Source organism: Phalacrocorax aristotelis, chromosome 5 (assembly GCF_949628215.1).
Source record: "Phalacrocorax aristotelis chromosome 5, bGulAri2.1, whole genome shotgun sequence".
In the NCBI taxonomy this organism is placed as follows: domain Eukaryota; kingdom Metazoa; phylum Chordata; class Aves; order Suliformes; family Phalacrocoracidae; genus Phalacrocorax; species Phalacrocorax aristotelis.
The window spans coordinates 67,999,924-68,020,465 of NC_134280.1; the positions used below are offsets into that span (position 1 = coordinate 67,999,924).

General features: G+C 41.0%; 1 protein-coding gene across 6 annotated transcripts in view; it reads left to right on the forward strand.

The window, feature by feature from the left end:
- Positions 1-320: 320 nt before the first annotated feature.
- Positions 321-20,542, forward strand: part of PPFIA1 (PPFI scaffold protein A1) — a 66,131-nt gene continuing 45,909 nt past the window's right edge. For 5 of the 6 annotated variants that reach the window (XM_075094998.1, XM_075095000.1, XM_075095001.1 and 2 more), the window contains exons 1-2: positions 4,858-5,736; positions 6,844-7,107. In XM_075094998.1, the coding sequence (XP_074951099.1) occupies positions 6,844-7,107 (264 nt within the window). In that variant the 5' untranslated portion in view covers positions 4,858-5,736. Of the gene's footprint in view, positions 341-4,857; positions 5,737-6,843; positions 7,108-20,542 lie in introns of those variants that run through there. The other variant, XM_075094999.1, reaches the window with a different exon arrangement.

The following is a 20,542-nucleotide window of genomic DNA, read 5'->3' on the forward strand; positions in this document are numbered from 1 at the left end:
AGATCAGTTAATCTGACTGGATGTATCGCAATGTCCAGTTTGATAGAGATTATAAATTCTATGCCTATTACAGTGTTTAACATTTTGCCCTTATAATTACAAAGTCTCTATTTGACTCATATGTTAAATCAAAATCAAACCAGGCCACATTCTTTCTGTTGACATTATTACCTTTCATTTTTTATGTGCGATGAGTTGAAGTGAAATTGTGTTTGTTCATGCAGCTGTAAATTCCACTGTATTTTTCAGCCTTGTTTTGAAGATGCTGCCTTGACAGCTCCTTAGACTGAAGTCCTCTTCATCCACAGAAGTGGTGCAGCAAAAGTAATCAAGAGGAAAGGTGAGGATTTTGCTTTTCCTGGCACGCACAGTCCACCTGAATTCCGACCTGGAAATCTGAATTCCTTGACTTGCAACATAGGTTAGACAGAGCCAGGCCAAACAGTTTCAGCCCATTTGAACTCTGACTCCCAAAGCATGAGAACATAATAATAAGCACTGTCCTATCAGTAAAGGTATCTCATGACTCCATCACCCTCGCCACCACAGCTGACGCACCTGAGAAACATTCGCAGGGAACAAAAACTCACCCTCAGCTTGGGAAGGGGAGAGGCAAAACCTCTAAGGTCTGCAGTGAACACTTAGTGCTCGACAGTGACCCTGCCACAGGGAAAACCTCCACGTTGGGAACCAATTGCCAACGCTGGCTCTCGAATTCAAATCCCTGCTGCTGGGCTGGAACTGCTCATTGCTTGTCAACTAGTGGCAACAAGATAATTCCCTTAAATTCTTGAAAATATTTTGAGATGTGTAGTTTCTGTAATTTTTCAATTTCTCTTCCAAAAGTAGTTATGGTCCCAATCCAACAAATGGTTCCCCTCTGAATTCTGAATAAAATTCTGAATTCTGAAATAAATTCCTGAATTCATTGAAGCAACTGCAGTGTGGAAACTTTGGCTGGGATGAAATTCCATGCTCCTTGTTGTCAGTGGAAGAATTTAGCTTTTCTGGTAATAAAGAAGCCTAAGAAATACATGATTGTAGTCAGTCGACGGTAGCTTATTTTAGCATACTTTAATTGTTATGCCCACATATTTTATTTACAATTTCATCATGTGATAGTTCAGGCACCATAGTTCAGCTGCAGGGCTCCATTTGGAGATCGATAGAAAAATGAGCATTTCCCAATATAGCTTTACCAGTTTGTCTATAAAATATGTTTTCCCTCCTCTCAGGATTAACACGTAATGCTCTGCTTCAAAAATATTTTTTTTGTGCAAGTGTAAGCATGAAATTTAGAAACTGTATGAACTGGACCTGGAGTAGATCATTGGATGTAATGTCTGAAATGGCTTTTCTGCCACCACAGGCGGAAAGACTATTTTGCCTGCAGGGCATTATTTGAAGAGCTGATGCCAAGACTATTATTCATAAATGATTTCACAATGAAATCAGTAATTTTCAATATTGAGGGCTTTCTGCTAAAAATTAAGCAGGCTGTCACTTTGATACTATACTTGCAGTGTAAGTGACAACAAAATGAAGACGGTGGGGAAAAAACTTTATAATCTTCAAAACAGTTACTATATTTTTAAAAAAATAATAAACAAGAGGAATTATTTTTTAAAAAATGCTTTTCAGTTTTTAAAGTCTCACTTTACTGGACTGATATCAATTTGGCTTATTTATATTTTTATATTACCCTCCTGAATATTGCATTATAGAAGAAGGAAAAAATTATCTGAAATCCTAGTCTGAGAGGTAAAGAAATACCATCTCTCCTCTTCTGCCAATACATTTTCATCCTATGGATTTGTGACCATGCTTAGAAAACTGGGTTTGTTTTTCACTTGCATATGAAGAGTTTAAGTATTTATACTACTCGTTTGCTTAACTTTTCAACAGGCAGGTCAAGCTGGCAGGGTATTTTTGTTTTCTTTAAAGAATCAGACAAAATCAGGACCTGTGCTGTATGAGGAAGAGAGTCATTGATGAATTGCAGGTGAGTAACGGGAGACAATTTTCTTGATCTGTAGAAATGTGCTTAGAAATAAAGAGCTGATTATGTCAGAGGTAATCTTCGGGACCTAGTTTTAGGCGTTAACTAACTACCTTCGTTTGACCCCCAGGAATATGTTGCTATGCTTTATAAGTATGGCCCAGATTTTGCTATAGTTCTACATTAATGTGAATTATGCGAAAGAACCCCTCAGTGTGGGTTAAACCCTCAGCAGCAGGTTGAAGGAGGTGGCCAAGTGCCTTACGGGGCTCTGAGCGACCTCATCTAGTTGAACATGTCCCTGCTCACTGCAGGGGGGTTGGACTAGATGGCCTCTAAAGGTCCCTTCCAACCTAAACCATTCTGTGATTCCATGATTCCTTCCTACTCTCCCATGATAATTTTAAGTAGTTTATCGAAGCTTCTAAGTTTCTAAATATATCAATATAAATATATCAAAGCTTATAAATAATAGCAATGAGCTATACCGAGACTATTTGACAGCACAGGTTGATTCATAACATTGGGAGGTTTCCTCAGGAAGAGTACGATTGATTTTGGAATTATTTTGCTACTCTTTCTACATTGAAAAGTCAGATATCAGTATTTATACAATTACACTTCAATGGTGTATTACTCAGCATTAAACCTGTGCTAACCAGTATCTGGCAGAACTTGTGATTTGAATGTGCCTCGTAATATTTAGTGTTTTCCTTAAAGTTCCAGCTCCCAGAGTCATGTGATTGTATCAGAAACTCTGAGACACAAACAAAAAAGTCTACACCTCATGGCTGTAGAGGAAAAACTTAAAAATGTGACCTGAATTCACCTTAAAGGCTCAAATACCAAAGGGAAAGAGCACAATATGGTAAAATTGTAAAGATTTTCATATTTGGGGGAAGGAAGAGTGACTCATTAATGACCTTTTCTATCCAGTGCTAGGTGTCCACATGTTATGTTTACAAATTAACTACCATGTAATCCAGGCACAAAACTGCACAACCTTCAGTGCAGGGACTGCTGCTTTTGGCATGATGTGCTCCTGTCTGCATAACTGGCCCGTGATGCTTTTCAGCGCTTTCCACTATAAAAGCAAGAATAGGGTCCAAAATGCAAATGCTTTATTCGTAGTAGTGACACAAATGGAAGAGAGAAAAGAGATTTTTCTAAGCTTTGCCTACGAACTCTAAGCTTACTCAGGCGCATGGGAAAAGTTTTAGAAACATGGTCATCCAGGAACAGAGTAAAAGCTAGATAAATGCAAGCGGAAAATGTTTATATGCTGTTTTGGAACCAGCTCACACAGGAAAAAAAAAGTTATTTTGTCAGTGTAGCCACAGCCTGTTTCCTGTGGGGAATAAGCTATGCCGGCAAAGTCATCCCTCACTGGAGCTGTGCTGAGGATGGGGTGGCACTGCTTCCTCACAGGGTGAGGCAGGAGAAGCCTTCATCCCCCACACACACCTCCTGTGAGTTATGGTGAAAAGCAGCTCATTGCACTGCTCTCTGTGGCCCGCAGACCCACGCAGGTGTTAGCTGCTCCAGCTGCTCTACTCGCCACAGAGCAGCTAGTTACACCATTTAATTGGTTAAAACCATCACCTCACAGCTCTGCGAGCTGTAAGGCTTGAACACATGGCTTACCAGCACCCCCTCCCCCAAATGTTTTTGAATGTATGTTGGAAGGGTGCAGATGCAGGGCACAGGCGGTGGGCTGAGACCAGGGGAGCAGGTCAGGGATGAAAGGGCGGGTGGAAGGGACAGGAGCAGGCCTGAGGCGATGGGAATGGGCCGAGGCTATGGGAGCAGACCGAGGCTACGGGAGCGGGCCGAGGTGACGGGAGTGGGCTGAAGGGATGGGAGCAGGCCGGGGCGATAGGAGCAGGTTGAGGCGACAGGAGCGTGCTGAGGTATCAGGGCAGGCCCCAGCGGGCGATGCCCGCAGAAGGGAGCGCGCTGTTGGCAAGAGCAGGCAGACCCGCCTGGCAGGACCATGCCGTGACACGCAGGCCCCAGGAAAGACCGCGATTGCGGGGCGACTCTGGCACTCGCACAGCAGTGATGACTCCGGTCCTGCCCTGTTGCTCAGCCCTCAGCGAACACACCTCTTAGCCCGGGGCTCTGCTCCCGAGACGTGGCAGCCCTCCTTTCGGGCGGACACCCGTGGGCGGCGGGAGTATCGCTTGTAGGGGAAGGGATAGGGCGCTCACGGCGGCTGCAGCCCGGCGGCGGAGGAGCGGGTCTCGAACCCGCGGCTCAGGGCGGCGGGGAAGCAGGGCAGGAGGGCCCGAGCCTCCCCGCGCGGTGCATTGTGGGCCCCGCACTGATTTAGGCAGGAGCCGCAGAGGGCGCCGGGAGAAGCGGGAGGCGGCGGCGCTCGGTGCTGGCGCGGCGGGTCGGGTCGGGGGCCGGTGGCAGCGGTCGGTGGCGATCGGGGCTCTCCGAGCGCGCAGGGCCTTTGCCGCCCCCGGAGACCGCGGCGGCACCGCCGGGTCCAGGCCGCCGCGGGACGCAGCGACACCTCCCCGGCCTCAGCCGGCCCCTCGCCGGCCACCACGGACGTGGAGGCGGCGGCGGCGGGCGGAGCCGGGCCCGGCCGGAGGGACGCGAGTCCTCCCGCCGCGGGGGAGTCTGCCCCGCCGCTCGGTAGGGGCCGGAGGGAGGGCTTGCTCGGCCCTCTCGGCGCCGGGGCCTCGGCGGCCGGGCTCGCCCCTCAGGGGCTGCGCTGAGCCCCGGCCGGCGGTGTGTGGGCTGCCGCGGCTGCGGGGCCGCGCTCCCGGCGCCGCTGGGGCCTCCCGGCGGGGAGGGAAGCCAGGCCCGGCGCTCCCCGTGAGGGGCCGGGGACGGGAACGGAGGAGCCCCATCTCCTCGGCCAGCACCTTTGTTTCTCGGGCCCTGCCGCGGGAGAGGAGCGGCGGGACGCAGGCGGCGAGCTCCCGGTGCCCCCGGTCTATTTGGGGCCTTCCTCCCCCGCCTGTGCTTCCCGGGCGCTGCCTCCCTCCTCGGTGGGTTCCTCTCACCCCTCTCGGCTGGATATCGCGGCTCCGGAGCATCGTCGGTGGGACCGGCCGGGCCGAGAGCGGGCGGAGGAAACAGCAGGTCTCCCTTCTCCTCGCCTTCCAAAGCCATACCAGCGCCTTGCTCTTGGGATTATAAATGTTTGAACTAAGACCCAGGAAACTGGAAGGGGAGCCTCCCGTTGGAATTAAGAGAAGAGACGAGAACGGAGGCTTTTCTAAATCCTTTACGGGAAAGCTCTTGCCGTTTTCCCATGCTGTCCATACTCTTTTTAATAATGCGATTGTGACCTGAGTGGAATTTATGAGCGATGAACTATTGAAGCTTGTTGCACCACTGCATCAGACTTCTTTTTTTTTTTTTTCCCCCCCTCAGCACATGATTCCCCCATTCCAGCTGTTGCAGGACCTATGGGCCAGTAATAGAGGGATGGGAAGCTGAGACAGTTTATTTTAACATTCTTCTGTTCTGGGGACTTGGCTAGTTAGCTGAAGCTGCTGCTGCTGCTTTTTGCTGGATCTGCTCTTTACTCGGCAGGTTTATTTGATTTCATGTGCACGGGGTGTTTAAATTAAATAGACATGGGACTGGAGCTGAATGGATGCCTTGCGATCTGAAAGGTTTTTGGGGGTAACAAAAATCTACTAAAAACAGAGAAGAACTGGTACTGCAGGAAACCTGGGGCCTGTTTTCCGAGCCTTTTTATTTTATTGAGCAAGGTAAATAATGTAGTGGTGTTGAAAACACAGAGCTTACTGTAATCATGCATGAAAATGTTATAAAGCACTTCAGGCTGTTCCAAGCCTTTCAAGGGATTGCAAGGTCCCACTATAAGGCTCGGAATGAGTTTAATTGTTCTTTAAAATGTTCAGATATGAGTGTGAGATTTTAAGGCTGAGAACAAACTTTGTGGTACCTGAGACATTGAGAGAACTATCTTTTTTTCTGATTTGCCTCAGGTTCTTGTAGGTTTGTGATGTCGAGAGAGGCTGTCTGAAGAACTTAGTGGCTCACTGAGAGTGTGCAGTAATTATATTAGTGGGTTTTTTTCCATGCTTTTTAAAAAACTTGATACCGTAGCCTCTTGTAAGGATCTGTTAGGGTCTCTTAAAAGTCCTTCCAATTTAACAGTAGTACGGTATTTACATTTGCATTGTTAATTATATTCATACTCTGCCTTGAATTATTTTTGCTTACCTTTACTTCTGTTATCCACAGTGACAGCTGCTACACCTTCATAATGAATTTTTTGCTTTTTATCTCCCTTTACATGCATATCTCCTGAATTGGACTATTTTACCACTAATTTACATGCATCACTTTTACTGTAGACTCTACAGCCAGCATAAGCTCAGAGTGCTGTTTGAGATATTATCTTTGTATGTTTCAAGCGTTGGAAGAAACAGATAACGATTCTCAAAATATGCAGTGTAAACAGTTACTGGTTTAAGTGTATAATTTTTGGTGGTATGCTGCACGCTTATCTTTGTTTTTTTTAAAGATCTCAGCAGTGGTTTACTTTTAACAAAACTATAAATCCTTTAAAATGAGATCAGTTTGAAACGTAGCTGTAAAAATCTGGTTTTGCAAGAAGTCACAAGATTCTCATTATGAAGCGCTGCCTTGATTAAATTGATTGCATACCTTTTCTCCTGCAGTCTTAATGAAATAGTGGCAAACACTAAGGTGTTGGCAACCTTTGCTGATGCTATCATTGGAAGAGCTAAGTTGGTATTATGGGTCATATCCAAAGTTCCTTTGCTTATCCTGTTTAGATTTGTTTGACTTAAATTTATGGTCTTTGTTTTGTCTTATTTTGTTTCAAGATGATGTGTGAGGTGATGCCAACCATCAGTGAGGCAGAGATTCCCTCTGGGGGAAATGGAGGCCATGGTTCAGGTTCCCCGTTACAGTCAGATGCTGATTCCCATTTTGAGCAATTAATGGTATCCATGTTGGAAGAAAGGGATCGCCTTCTGGAAACACTAAGAGAAACTCAGGAGACGCTAGCATTGACCCAGGGCAAGCTACATGAAGTTGGTCATGAGAGAGATTCCTTGCAGAGACAGCTCAATACTGCACTTCCACAGGTATGGACATTTTGAAAGGAAGGTATCTATCCATAATTTTTGTATTGTTTGTGGGTTTTTTGTTGGCTTTTTGTATATTTGATTTACTGAAGCGTCAGGTTATGTTAGGGGAAGATCTATCTAGCCTGGTACTTTCCTGAAGTATCTGTTGGTGCTTGCTTGCTGTCAGAAAGATATAAAAGCAGGGCAAGTGGGGAACATCAGCCCTTCTTTCCCTCTAGGATGCTTTCCCAGTTTCTGGCATTTCTTTGGCTTAGCTTGAGCGTGAAGTCTTATCTACATCCTTTTGTTTAATGGAACTTGATGGACTTTCTTCTGTCACTAGTGTTTTTTTTTAATGTTGTTTCTGCCTGCCTGATTCATTCACGTGCTTAAGAATTATGCACAGGCCATTCTGGGAAAGGAGGCAGCCATTCTGGTACCATTATGGACTTTGATTTAAAAACGTGAAGAGTTTAGAGGTGCTACCTTGTGAATACACGCTGAGTTGTCATGGCAGGGTAGAAGTCATTGTGTGTTGTTTAACTCGTGTAGTCCCTTTTGGAGAGTTTGGATTTCTGGTTTTGGTTTTTTTTTGGTCTTGTTAGAAATTACTGATTCTTGACTTTTAGAGGACGCAGTGTGCCAACATACAGCCTGTAGTGCTATATGTGTTACATAGGGCAGTAGTGTCTAGTTAGGAACGGTGGCTGGTGTCTACGGACTTGTTGTTTTTTATCCATTCTATTTAAAAAGAATACAGCTGGACTTTGAACTCTGAGAAGCAGTTGATTGTAGGCAAAGCAGAGGCCGCTTTCAGGTGTCAGTTAACTGTCGATAGCCTTTCTAGCGTGGTTGGTTGTTGTCCCAAGTATATCACGATGGTGTTATATTTGCATGCTTTATTCCAAGAATACTTATGATTTTTACAAATGTTTACATATGCTTAAATATTGTAGTTATTGTTTATGCACTTTAAAGCAGTGGTTTTAAACCCTTCTGTTTCCACTCCTCTCATTAGAATGTAATTGCTGTATGACTCTTGGTATGGTAATTGGTACTGGCAATCACTCAGGGATAGAAACTGAAAAGTAATGCATGTTAATCTAGTTTGTTACAACGGTATGATGGAAATCAGAAAGGAGAAGTTTCCAAACTTTGCTGTTCCCTGTGCTAAATCATGTGCTGCAGGCAAAAAATCATTGTTTTCTTTTGTTGTAATAATTGTGGCTTCTATTTAGCCGCTATTTCAGGTCTGCTACATTAATGAATGCCATTAACCAATTGTATGATCTGTAAACTGTTACACTTGAATTTCTGGCTAAGTAGAATCACCTGAGCTCTAAACTGTACTGTTTCTCTTCTTCCCTTTTGAGTTCTTACCTTTCCTTCCTAAATCTGGTAAGCTACTTAGACGTAAACATTTCTTCCTAAACATTTCTAAAAGACTAATGCAGTTAAAAAAACAATTCCCGTTTTCAAGAATGTCATAATTGTATGGTTTCATGTGAAATCTGTAGGAAAGCACGTCTCATAGTTCAGCTGAGAGAGAAATTTTAATGCAATTTTATATATACAGCAGTCTTATGGATTTTTGTAGATTGCTGTTGAAAAATACTGTTATTGTGTTGTGAAAACTGCCACTTTTGTCCTCCTTAAGTGGTGCTTAAGCTCAAATGATTGAGGAAGGTGACGATTGCTGATGCAATCATCTTTCAAAAGTCAAAAGTATTTTATTGTTCTTGCTACAATCAGAAATAACTTCTGTATTTGACACGTTTTTGTTGTTATGGTAAAGTGTCTGTTACTTTTTAGGTGTAAATTTCTGTTGAGGTGAAAAGATTTTTTTTAAATTCTAATAAATGTTCACTAGTAAAACTTTGTGGTGACTGTAACATTTGAAACTATTCAAACTTTTTTGTTAATTATTTCAAGCTGAGCATTCTTTTGAACTACTGCCTCAAATGACCCGTTGTTTAGCTGTGGACTTCAAGGAGGGGTGGAAGCAGGGTAACTTTAAATTTACTGACAACTGTATTTTTTTTTTTCAGGAGAGAAGGGATTTAGTAGTGTACATTTTTGAGTTTTTTTATCATAGTAATTATTTTCAATTTAGTAGAGATATGAAGATCAATTTAACTAGTTGTACAAATACTAGTGTAATTGTGTGAATTACTAAATCACTATGTAACCAATGTATTATTTCTCCCTCAGACTTGGCATGTAGCTTGTAAAGTGTCTTTGCAGTTGATTTTGGAGTATGTTAGCTTAAGGAGTATGGAACTGAATTGTTTGTATGTACACTCTTCCTGTTTTATGTATTTAGTTGAATCAGCCAGTTTTAGACCGTTCTGATGACTGATGGGAACTCCTTGTATAAAAAAAAAAGGGAGTGCCAGACTGATTGTTTCTATACCAAAACTACTTCTCTGTTTTTAGTACGAAGACACTAAATTTCTAATAGCATCTGTGCACTTAATTCCTTACGTTCACTGAGTTCCTGTGTGTAGGGAGGAGGCTCATATGGGCATGTATGGAGTTACAAAATGGCAAATCGATACGTGTGCGTTTGCACATCTTGTAGATTATAAAAGTAAATGCAATTTACTCTGCAGCAGAGGTGCCCATTCTCTGAAGTGTCAGACAGAATCCTCTAGTATCTTGGTAGTGAGGTGGTCAGCTAGTAATTTAAAGGCATCAGTTCTAGCTGAAATAAACCTGAAACAGCTATTTAGAATAAGATGACTTTTGTTGTGGATGTCTAATTCACAGAGAGAAGAGTATTCTAATCTTATAGATGGGCTTTATCTGTTACATTTACACAGAGTAAAACTGACAAGTTTTTCTTGTATGGGCAGCTGGAAATGAAATACATCAATGCAGTCTTGATAAAATAACTGGATTCTTGGCAATGCTTTTTGTTTTCTGGGAGTTACCTTCTGTTACAGATTACCCTAGTCAAACTTGTATTCTGACCTTGGAAGATGAAATCAAATTGCTGTGCAAGACCTTAAATTCTAGGAAGAATAACATCAATTTTTTTCACTAAAAAATGAACATTAACTTTTCATTTTGAGAACTTAGAACTTTGATTTTTAGTAAACACATTCTGTTATGATTTAATTACGGTCTTAGTGGGTTTAATTATGCCCTTTAAATGCCTTCTTGAGTGTATTCTACAAAATTCAAGGTGTGTGTGCTTAAAATTTTAAAGGTAATCTGTGAAATTTGCAGGATGCTCCTGCATTTAGAAGTTAAATTCTGAGCTTAAGGTAGTTGAGGTCCAAGTGACTACAGTCCTTGCTATTAAGGTGTTGCAGGCTAGGGTTCAATTTGCTGGTAGAATTTAATGTAGAAGAGTCTGCAGATGACAACAACGTGCTTGTTTCGGGTGGAGGAGACTAGAGTTTTAATTTACGGAGACTCTGGCACCAACACAAATAAAAGCAAAGTTGATGAATTTGCAGTAACACATCAGGATGACAATTTTAATATGTACTAAGAAGTTTATAAGGTGATCTACAAATTTTATACTTCTGCAATACAGTAGCACTCTTATTACGATCCATCTTAATCTTGCACTTCTAATCTTTTGGTCTTAACTTTATCATACTTTATTTTCATTTCTGTCCAAGATAAGTAAAATAAAAGTTAGAAGTTTTTTCAGTATTTATGGTGGTCCTGTTCAGAATTTTTGTGTTCAGTGGATGTACAGGGGCAGATGAGAACTTTCTGTCAGAGGCTGTGTGTGTTTGTGTGTAGATAAGAGGACTTTACTGTATGTGGAGTTACATGGGGAAGAAAAACAAAGCTGCCTATAATTTTGGTTAGGCTTTGGCTTTACTAGGTTGCCCATCGTGTCTTAATTGAGTCCGCAGCAGGCCAGCTTGAGCTGTATTCTATCTGTAGTGAATATTTTATCACTGCTGCACACTTCAAATAAAAATAGTGTGTCTGTTTGTATTTGTATTCAGCTAAATCCAGGTACGTCTCTACAGAATGATCTTCCTTAGACAATCTCAGAAATACTGTTCGATGTCTTGCGTGTAAGAAAGATCTGAACACTTGGTCTGAGGACTGCCCTGGTATTGTTATATAATGATGAAGTTAAGGATTTAGTTGCCATTTTAATAATGGTGTTGTTTGGATTTCCTCCAGACAAGTTTTAAATAATACAGGATGTCGTAGATGCAGAAATGAGGTTTTGAATTGTACATTATATGAAGAACACAGTTGCAGAAAGTACATTAAGTAAAGGGCTTGCCAAACTTTGCAACAGCTGAAATTTCCGTAGCGTTTTAAGTGCAGCTCCATTGACAGCTTTCAGAACTGTTCAGCCTTGAGCTGTCATAGCTTATACTTCTTACTTTAGCAGGATATGGTACTGACTTCTAAATAAAAGCCATTAGTCTCAGCATTGAGCCCGTGTGTCCAGAAATGACAGAGATCCAAAAGGGTTTCAGGTGTGCAAATGTATGTCAGAGCAGACGTATCCTCCGCTTCTCTCATCCTGTTCCGACAGCAAAGATGAATGTGGCGCTTCCCATTGCTTTTTCAGACAACTATAATTTTAGTCTTGTCTATGTTGAGTTTCAGTTGCTAAATCTTCCTTGGCTCTTACTGTTAGTAAATTACTGGATAGATTTGCTTTATCTAGGCTAGTTTAAATCAGATGGAGATAGGAGTTAATGTTTAGAATTCTTCACTGACTCATCAATAAACCTCGACTTCCCTAACATGTCTTTCTTTGCAAGGCATAGAAACAGACAACTTCTGTCCAATCCTTCAGAATATGAAGTTACCTGAAAGTGTGCTCTACGATCAGGCAAAAATAGGGAGTAGCTACACTTCAACTATATAGTGGAGTATATTGAGGACCAAGTCTCTAGCATTTGTTCTGACTTCTTTGTTTCTCATTTAAATACGTTTGGGTGCGTTTGTTTATTGAAACATCCCACCCCTACCCAGCAGACATCTGCTTGCCTATTGTTAGCTCCTTGCTGTTTATACTGTGCTTTTAATTTTGGTTATCTTGATTATAAATAGACCTTTTAGCTAGATTAGATTTAGAATTAAAGTTTTCTTGTGTTTCAGGGTGACCTTTAGTGCTGTTATGATGTCCCATCAATCTCTTTAATAAAAAGATCTTATGAAGTCTAAAACTATTGTTTTGATTTTCCTTAGTTTATTTGTAGGAAGAATGTTTTGGTGACTGCTCAGAAATGCTTTTTGTTTGTTTTTAATAGTGACTTGTGGATGTAGCCCTGAAAGATGAACTAGTGATTATTTTTTCCTACTCTTCTGTTACTCTGTACAAATGTCTGATAATGGGTTTATTAATGTTTGGTGTGCTGTAGTCTAACTTGTAGCCTAACCAACAGGCTGTAAATAAGCTTGGGTGAAAAGAGCTATAATCAAAACAAGCTGTTTTAAAAATATGTGGTACATTTGGAACCAGGTGAACTTCACATCTATACTCATCTATGCTAACGTGCCTGCAGCCTCTTGTACAACAGGTAGCGTTTGTTTTGGTATTCTGAGAATTTTTCATCTGCAATCCCTTCTATTTTATCTTTGCTCTTTCTAAGAGTATAACAAAACTACTTCAAGATGTTTGTTAGCAAAACTTAAAGATTCAGTGTGGCTACATAGTTGCAATTTCCATCTAGATGTTTAAAAAAAAGAAAAAAAACCCTCTTAGATTTTAAGGTAGGTATGAATTAAAAATACACTGCCCTTACACGTTCTGAGTGTTTGAACATCTGCTAGCCTGTGACTTTGGTTTCTCCTTTCTGGTATTTATTTAGGAGAGATGGATGTTGGTTTTACTTGCTATAGAATTTGATCTTAGAGTTAAGAGTACAGGTTTGTTTTTTTAATATATGTAGATCTGTGGTAGATCTGACAACAGTGTTGTCAGAGAACTTGAATCTTTGGAGACCACATTTTAGCTGTCTATCAGTAGTTTTGGATTTTGCACTTACTACCTTGGCACTGCATCCCAGTACTCAATATACTTCACAACGTAATTTTGCCTTTTTTTTAAACTTTCATGCTTTAGAGAAGTATGATAGAGGTCTTCATGTAAGGTGCTTTTAGCAATTCAGGCAGCTTAAGTCCCTTTCAGTCTGTAAGGCTGACTGCTGTCTCTCTTGCATATATGGATCTCAAGCTACAAATACTGAGAAGGGATAAATATGCATTGTGTGCGTCAGGTAATCTGGGTGTTCGTAACTTTCCAAGTGTATTTTTTTGGAAGCCTGCCTGTGGATTCTCCAAGTGTAAATGGGGAAATGTGTGGTAATTCTTGCCAGGAAAAATGTGTTCACATTCTCCAGGCTGAAAGAATTATTATTATTTTGCTGTTGAGTGGAGTAAGTTTTTTATTCAACTTGACTTTTTCACATGCATGGAAATACTGTTTCTGCATTTTGTAAACTCCACATAATTGTGTAGTGAGCTGAACACATATTTGCAGGTCGCCTGGGGAGAATACTCTCCTAGTTTGTGTATTCAGAATTAGAGGAGTACTGTGATTACAATACTTGTTAAAGATAATTCTTCTCCCAAGTTACTAGCGATAGAATGAGATGAAATGGTTTCAAGCTGCGCCAGGGGAGGTTTAGACTGGATATTAGGAAAAATTTCTTAACTGAAAGAGTGGTCAGGCACTGGAACAGGCTGCCCAGAGAGGTGATAGAGTCGCCATCCCTGGAGGTATTTAAAAGACGTGTAGATGTGGCACTTCAGGGCATGGTTGAGGAGACATGGCGGTGTTGGGTTGATGGTTGGACTTGATGATCCTAGAGGTCTTTTCCAACCTTAATGATTCTATTCTATTATGCTCAGTTTGATTCTGATGTGTTGTTTTCCTTTAGGTTGTCTCTAAATTGATGTGAATAGTTGGTTGACCTGTTTTTTGCCTATGACCCGTATCTATTTCAGACTTTACCGTGGGTTTCCTATAAGCTCTACTGAAAATCAGCTCCTTTTCTTCTGATTGGCATGACAAGGCTCTGTGGCCTGTTCCTACAGTGGCTAGAGCTGTAATGTTTTTAAGAGAAGCTTTGATTAATCTACTCTTCTGCTACTCCACAGTGGCTAGCCTTGAAATTTGCTCAGGCATTTATGTTTATGTCTACTCAGGATATGGTTTTTGAGGATGGTAGTAAAAATCTTAATGGGAATATAATTTTGGTTGCATTTGAAATATACTATAACTTTTAATGGGTACATATGAATAAGAACAGTCAACATATCTTTTCTGGTAGTTCATCTGTATTATGGTTATGTTTCCAGAAATACGAATGTTTAGAAATAGTATTTTGTTTTAGAACTTCTGTGAAGTGCTCTGAGACTCCTTAATGAAAAGGTCCTTATACTACCAATATTAGGTATAATCGGATACCTTCAGGACAGATCTTAAACATGGGCCATCACTTGTTCAAAGGGCCATGTGGAAAAAAAACTTTAAAAATTTGATATGCATGTCCTTCTAGTTTTGTCGAGCAGAAAAAAACTTCCACTTGGAAAATAAGCAAGTGTTCTCCATTTGTTGCAATAGGAAAACGGGCAGCCTTTTATTTGTTTTCCTTCCCCCTGTAGATCACTAGTCTCTGTTTCCGTATGCTCTGAGCCATGCTGTGTTGTGCCTTACTTCTATTGCTAGTACATGGTAGAGTTCGGTATCTAATTCCATTTCACATCTAATTGTCTAGAAATAATCTGAAGCACAGTGCTTGCTTTTTTTTAATCCTACCTCCCATATAAATATTTATTGAATTTGCTTCTGTAGGGAAACATTGTTTTTAAATGCATATTTACCATTTATAAAGAAATGCAGGGTAGAATATCTGGTAAAAATGAGTAAAGAATGTAGACCATGGGCTAATGAACTCTTTACTGTCAAAAGAGGAGGGATATTTTTTTTCCCACCTCAAGTTTACAGAACAGCACACAGTATAAGGGCATAATTATATAAGCTTAGGTAGCCGAATAATTTACATAGTTTAAAAAAAACAAACCAAAACAAAGTCACCTTAAGGTGTGCAGTTTAAACTAGGAATTTTTATGTTGACCTATACAGAGTTTAGACTGGCTCAATATATAGTTGAAAGATCTAACCATGAATTTTCATGTAAAGAAACTACCTTGCAGTTTCTTGAAGTTTATTAATCTTTGTCTTTTCAACATTGACAGTTTCCTGTAATGAGAAATGGTGTTTATTTTGAATTAGTTGAAAAGGAATTTTGGCTGCCCAAATCCTTGGTGTAAAAGATAACTCTCTTTAATGTGGAAAGGGCTTGCTCAGTAAAGAGGCTCATAAATTCCTATTGTTTTAATGGTACTGGATCCATGGTTATCTCAGCAAATAGTAACCAATTTTATTATGCTTGTTTAGTGCTGTTTCTGAGTTTTCAAGCACGATCACGAAACAAGCCACTGAAAAGGGAGAGAGGCATCTGAAAGTGGAATTGCTTGTTTGTTTTATTTTGTGCTCATGCAGAATGCTTGATATACAAGTCTTCTCACTGTGTAAAGCAAAATTGTGTTTAAAAAAACTGAGGGAGAAGGGAATTCTGCTGCATACGTCTGAAAGGACCTCTGTCTTGATCAACCACAGGGTTTAAATTGTGGATTTTTGGGGTTTTGTTGTGGATTCTCAAATGTCTTATGTGAGCCTGTCCCAAAGATAATTCAGCAATATATACTTCTGCCAGTAGAGTGCCATAGTCAAAACTCTCCTTTCCTTTGTACTCCTATCCATAAATGGGAAATCTGCTAGCTGAAATGGTGTTCTGTGACATGGCAGGGTCGTGTGTCTCCATTATCCTTGCTGGATGAATAAGACTGCACTTTGATTCTGTTATTGGCTGTGCTTTTCACTGTAGTTTGTGCTTGGGTAAGACTTGTGGATTTAGTGTTCCCAGTGGGAACCTGAACTCTGGGTATTTTTATATTCTTTAAGGTTCTGTTGTGTATTGTATTTAAAGTCCTGACTGACGTCTCCCATTTGAATCTCTTGCCTCTACTAGGATTTAAGACATTGGCTACCTTTTGTGTTTTAATTTGGAAACTCAGAAATAAAAAAAATTTTTGACCCAGCATTTAAATGAGAATCTGTTGTTCAAAGAGTTACCCGTAGTACTAGAAGTTATTCAGATAATCTAATTATGGATGGAAAGGATGACTCTACACCTGAGAGACCAAGGTTGGAACAGCAGTGCATGTATGGAGAGTGGTCTTGGATGTATGGGTGAATGTGGTTTGGGGTTTTTACATGTTTATGCAAGTCTTAGGTAAACTTCTAACTTCAGAATATCTCTTCAAAGCTATCTTTCTGCCGTTTCACATTTGGGTGAATGACTAAAAGTTTGGCTCAGGTAATTTCAGGGATGCCTCGGGATACCACTGTGAATCTTTTTTTTTATTATTATTATTAGTTCTGAGTAATATATTTTTCATGCAGTATTATCACCTTTTTGTAATTCATGGGGAAAGGCTTGGAAGGTCATAGCATTATTTTAGCTTTCTGTTGAAGAACCCAAGGCAGGTGCATCTAGTAATTTATTTCTTTAGAACATGCAGCTTAAGTTTTCAGAATGTCTTTTGAGGGTGTGGTTCAACATTATCTTCCAAAAGCTGAGCCTTCGTTTTAAGAAATCTGGAATTACTTTACTTCACGTAAAGTGGAAACGAAGAAGCGTTTTAAGATTTTAGCTTTCATCTCTTGTCCATGTAGGAAAGAAGTTGTCCTTTCCCCTCCTGTAACCTTAGTTATGCTGACACTTACCCTGGTGTAACTCTGATCCCCTCTTGGAACTGTAGTCTTTAGGGACTATGTAACACTCTTCTGTATTTTGTGCGATGGTTATAAAAGATGAAGTCCTGGGAGATAGTAGAGGAGAAATGGGCCACGCATGCCTTTTCCCTCAACCAAGTAGGAGGCTGCAGGGTTTCCCAGTTGCATCACCATTCCTTTCTGTAACCCAGTGTGCAATAGGAGCTTCTTCCTCTCCTCAGACCAGGTTCCTCACCAATCCATCTTTTGCTTCAGCATTTGTTACTGGATACAGAATATTAACAGACTGTCCTTGTCTCTTCTGTTATTTTTTTTCCTTCCCTGCCTTTTGGTGTTACTCATATCGCTGGTTTTGTTCTGTGATGTAACATGCTGTTTGGGTTCAGGTAGTGATGAAGTTTGGAACTGTTGATTATGGATATCTTTCGCAGCAGACAAAAAAATTACTTTGAACATTTAAAAAAAGCTTTAAAAAAAGCCCCATAAAACAACTTTTTGACACTTAATCTATGTTGCTGAGTTAAGTTTTCCTATGTTTAAGTACCAGACTTGTCTGTTGTACGACCTGAGACTGTTCTCTTTTTGCATGGGCTGTAGAGCTGCTTTATTTGTAAAAATCAAGCAACTTTTCCATGGAATGGTCCAGTTGCATTTAGTCCAAATATAGCAGATTTGGATATATTTAGCTTCAGTTAGCCCAGTAAATTCACGTAGTGTGTAAACTGGGGGGTTAGAGTACAAAGAAAGAGAAAAACAAAATGTAAAGAGCCTGTAAGTTGAATTTCCTGCTGAAGGCATGTATCTGTCCTCATTGAGTATTACTTGCTTAAACAAGTTTGAAATTATAAGACTGAACTGTTCATCACTTGGGAAAAAAAATATATAATGTAGAAGAGCACTGAGGGGGAAGTACATGTTGCTGCTTGTTTAATGAGAATGGCTTGGCCAGCCTTGTTCAGATATTCCCAAGCACTCCCTTTTAGCATAGTGTGAAAAACGTACTTTACAACTACTGGCCACAGAACTAAGCCTGACAACTAGAGGCCAAGATGAAGATTAGAATAGGGCAGGGCAGTGCCTCAGCTGCTGCTTACAGTTTTTGCAAGCAGAAGTGTCTTGTCACTGAAATAATCATGCATGAAGGATCTTGTCCTGGGTCTATTTCTAAAAAGTAATGAAGTATTAGTCATGTGAGGATTAATTTTTAAGCACATGAGATTGCAATATTTAGGATTAAATTTTTATTCATAAAAGTCATAGGAGTTTAATGCGAAATGTCAGCTGATCCAGATCGTGCTATTTTTTGGGAGTGCAGTATGTTTGGAGTTGATATACAGAAAAATTTTTTTTTTCTTGCCCAAGGAAACTTGGCAGTTCAGTGTTGTTTACAACTTAAAAGATCTTTCTATAGCTTTTGTAGTAGTGCTTACCCTCCGTAGTTGGCAGGTCCCAGGAAAAATACTGAACTTGATAAATTTTCTCAGCGTATCTTGCAGCTGTTTTATGGTCTGGCATTTTTGAGGAGCATTGTATGCTGTGAAATCCTGTATGGGATCCCAGGAAATCTTGACCAACTTTATGTAGAGAGGAAAAACTTCAATAAAATGTCTATAGTGTCATATTAAAGATGGAGACTGGTTTTGTCCCATATCTTGTCAAACTGGTAATGCGAGATTCTTCCTCTTTAATTAAGTACAACTGTATTCTCCTTTTGCCATAGTGGGTATGGGTGTGGGTAGGTTTCTTCACTGACATGGACTCCAAAAATGGAGATGCCTAAAGCTACAACTAAGAAGTTGTGCTACTACTTACTGTATTAGTTACTAATCAAAATAGACTAGGCTAGGGGTGCAGGAATGTGGTAATTCATATTGTGAAACCCTTAGAATTCACTGATTCAGAGTGTAACTGGGGCATTTGTTTTTTTAACAACCCCCAAGTATTGTAAATGTACTTCTGTGTTAAGGTAAACCATTCTTCTGGAATATTGGTACTTGGACTGGTATGGTACTGGAAAGGATTACTCTGTTATTGACCAGCCTCAACAGTCGCAGTTCTGCCTGAAGTAGCCAGGCACATCCCAAGTTGCAAAGCCTGTTTTTCAATTATGACTGAAGTTTTCCTGATACACGTTTTAGCTCATCTTGTACATTTTTCCGAGTTGAACAAGCTTGGTATGGTTTTGGATACTTTTGTGCCGTATCTGCCCTTTCAGGGGATGTATCCATGTACATCGAAGAGCAGCTAAGGTGAAACTATTTGCATAACCACCACAATGAAAAGATTCTAGCCATGGGATGGAAGGAGGTTTTCTGCCACCGTTGCATACGAATAGATGCTAAGTTACATGCAGTTCTGAAGAGCACTTCTGTATTTCATATGCTTTCTGGCAGGCAGCTTTTACCTTACAGCTGTTGTAATGGTTCTACTTTTGGTCTTCTCTACTCAGAAGATTCACAATGTTGAGTAGGGACAACATTTAAAAAGTATTTTACAAAGACAAGAGAAGAATATAGTGTTTCTAGTTAGTGCTCAGTTTCTTGTTAATCCTCTGTACATGCTGTTAAGTTGCAGGGTTCACAGAATGGTTTAGGTTGGAAGGCAACTTTAGAGGTCATCTAGTCCAACCCCCCTGCAGTAAGCAAGGGCATCTTCAACTAGATCAGGTTGCTCAGAGCCCCATCCAGCCTGACCTTGAATCCAACCAGGTCCCTCTGGACGGCATCTCGTCCCTCAGGTATGTCAACTGCACCACTCAGCTTGGCATTGTCTGTGAACTTACAGAGGGTGCACTCAATCCCACTATGTCATTGATGAAAAGATTAAACAGTACTGATCCCAGTATGGACTTCTGAGGGACACCACTCATCACTGATCCCCATCTGGACATTGAGCCATTGACCACTACTCTCTGGATGTGACCATCGAACCAATTCCTCATCCACCGACCAGTCTACCCATCAAATCCATCTCTCCAGTTCAGAGAGGAGGATGCTGTGGGGGACCACATCAAAGGCCTTACAGAAGTCCATATAGATGACATCCATTGTCATCTTCCCTTGTCCACCGATGTAGTCACTCCATCATAGAAGGCCATTAGGTTGGTCAGGCAGGACTTGTCCTCAGTGAAGCCATGCTGGCTGTTTTGAATCACCTCCCTGTCCTCTGTGTGCCTTAGCATAGCTTCTGGGAGGATCTGTTCCATGATCTTCCCAGGCACAGAGGTGAGGCTGACAGGTTAGTAGTTCCCAGGGTCCTCCTTTCTACCCTTTCTAAAAATGGGTGCAACGTTTCCCTTTTTCCAGTCACCAGGGACTTCACCTGGCTGCCATGGCTTTTCAGATATGGGGAGTGGCTTGGCAACTACATCAGCCAATTCCCTCGGGTCTCTGGGATGCATCTCATCAGGTCCCATAGACTTGTGTATGTTCAGGTTCCTCAGGTGGTCACAAACCTGAGCTTCTCTTACAGTGGGAGGGACTTTGCTCCCTCAGTCCCTGCCTTGTGGTACATCCACTCAAGAGGTGTAGGAAGAGAGGTTGCCAGTGAAGACTGAGGCAAAGAAGTTGTTGGGTGCCTCGCCTCCTTGTCTGTTTTTATCAGTTTGCCAGTCTTGCTCATTGGTGGGGTATGCTTTCTTTGACCTTCCTTTTC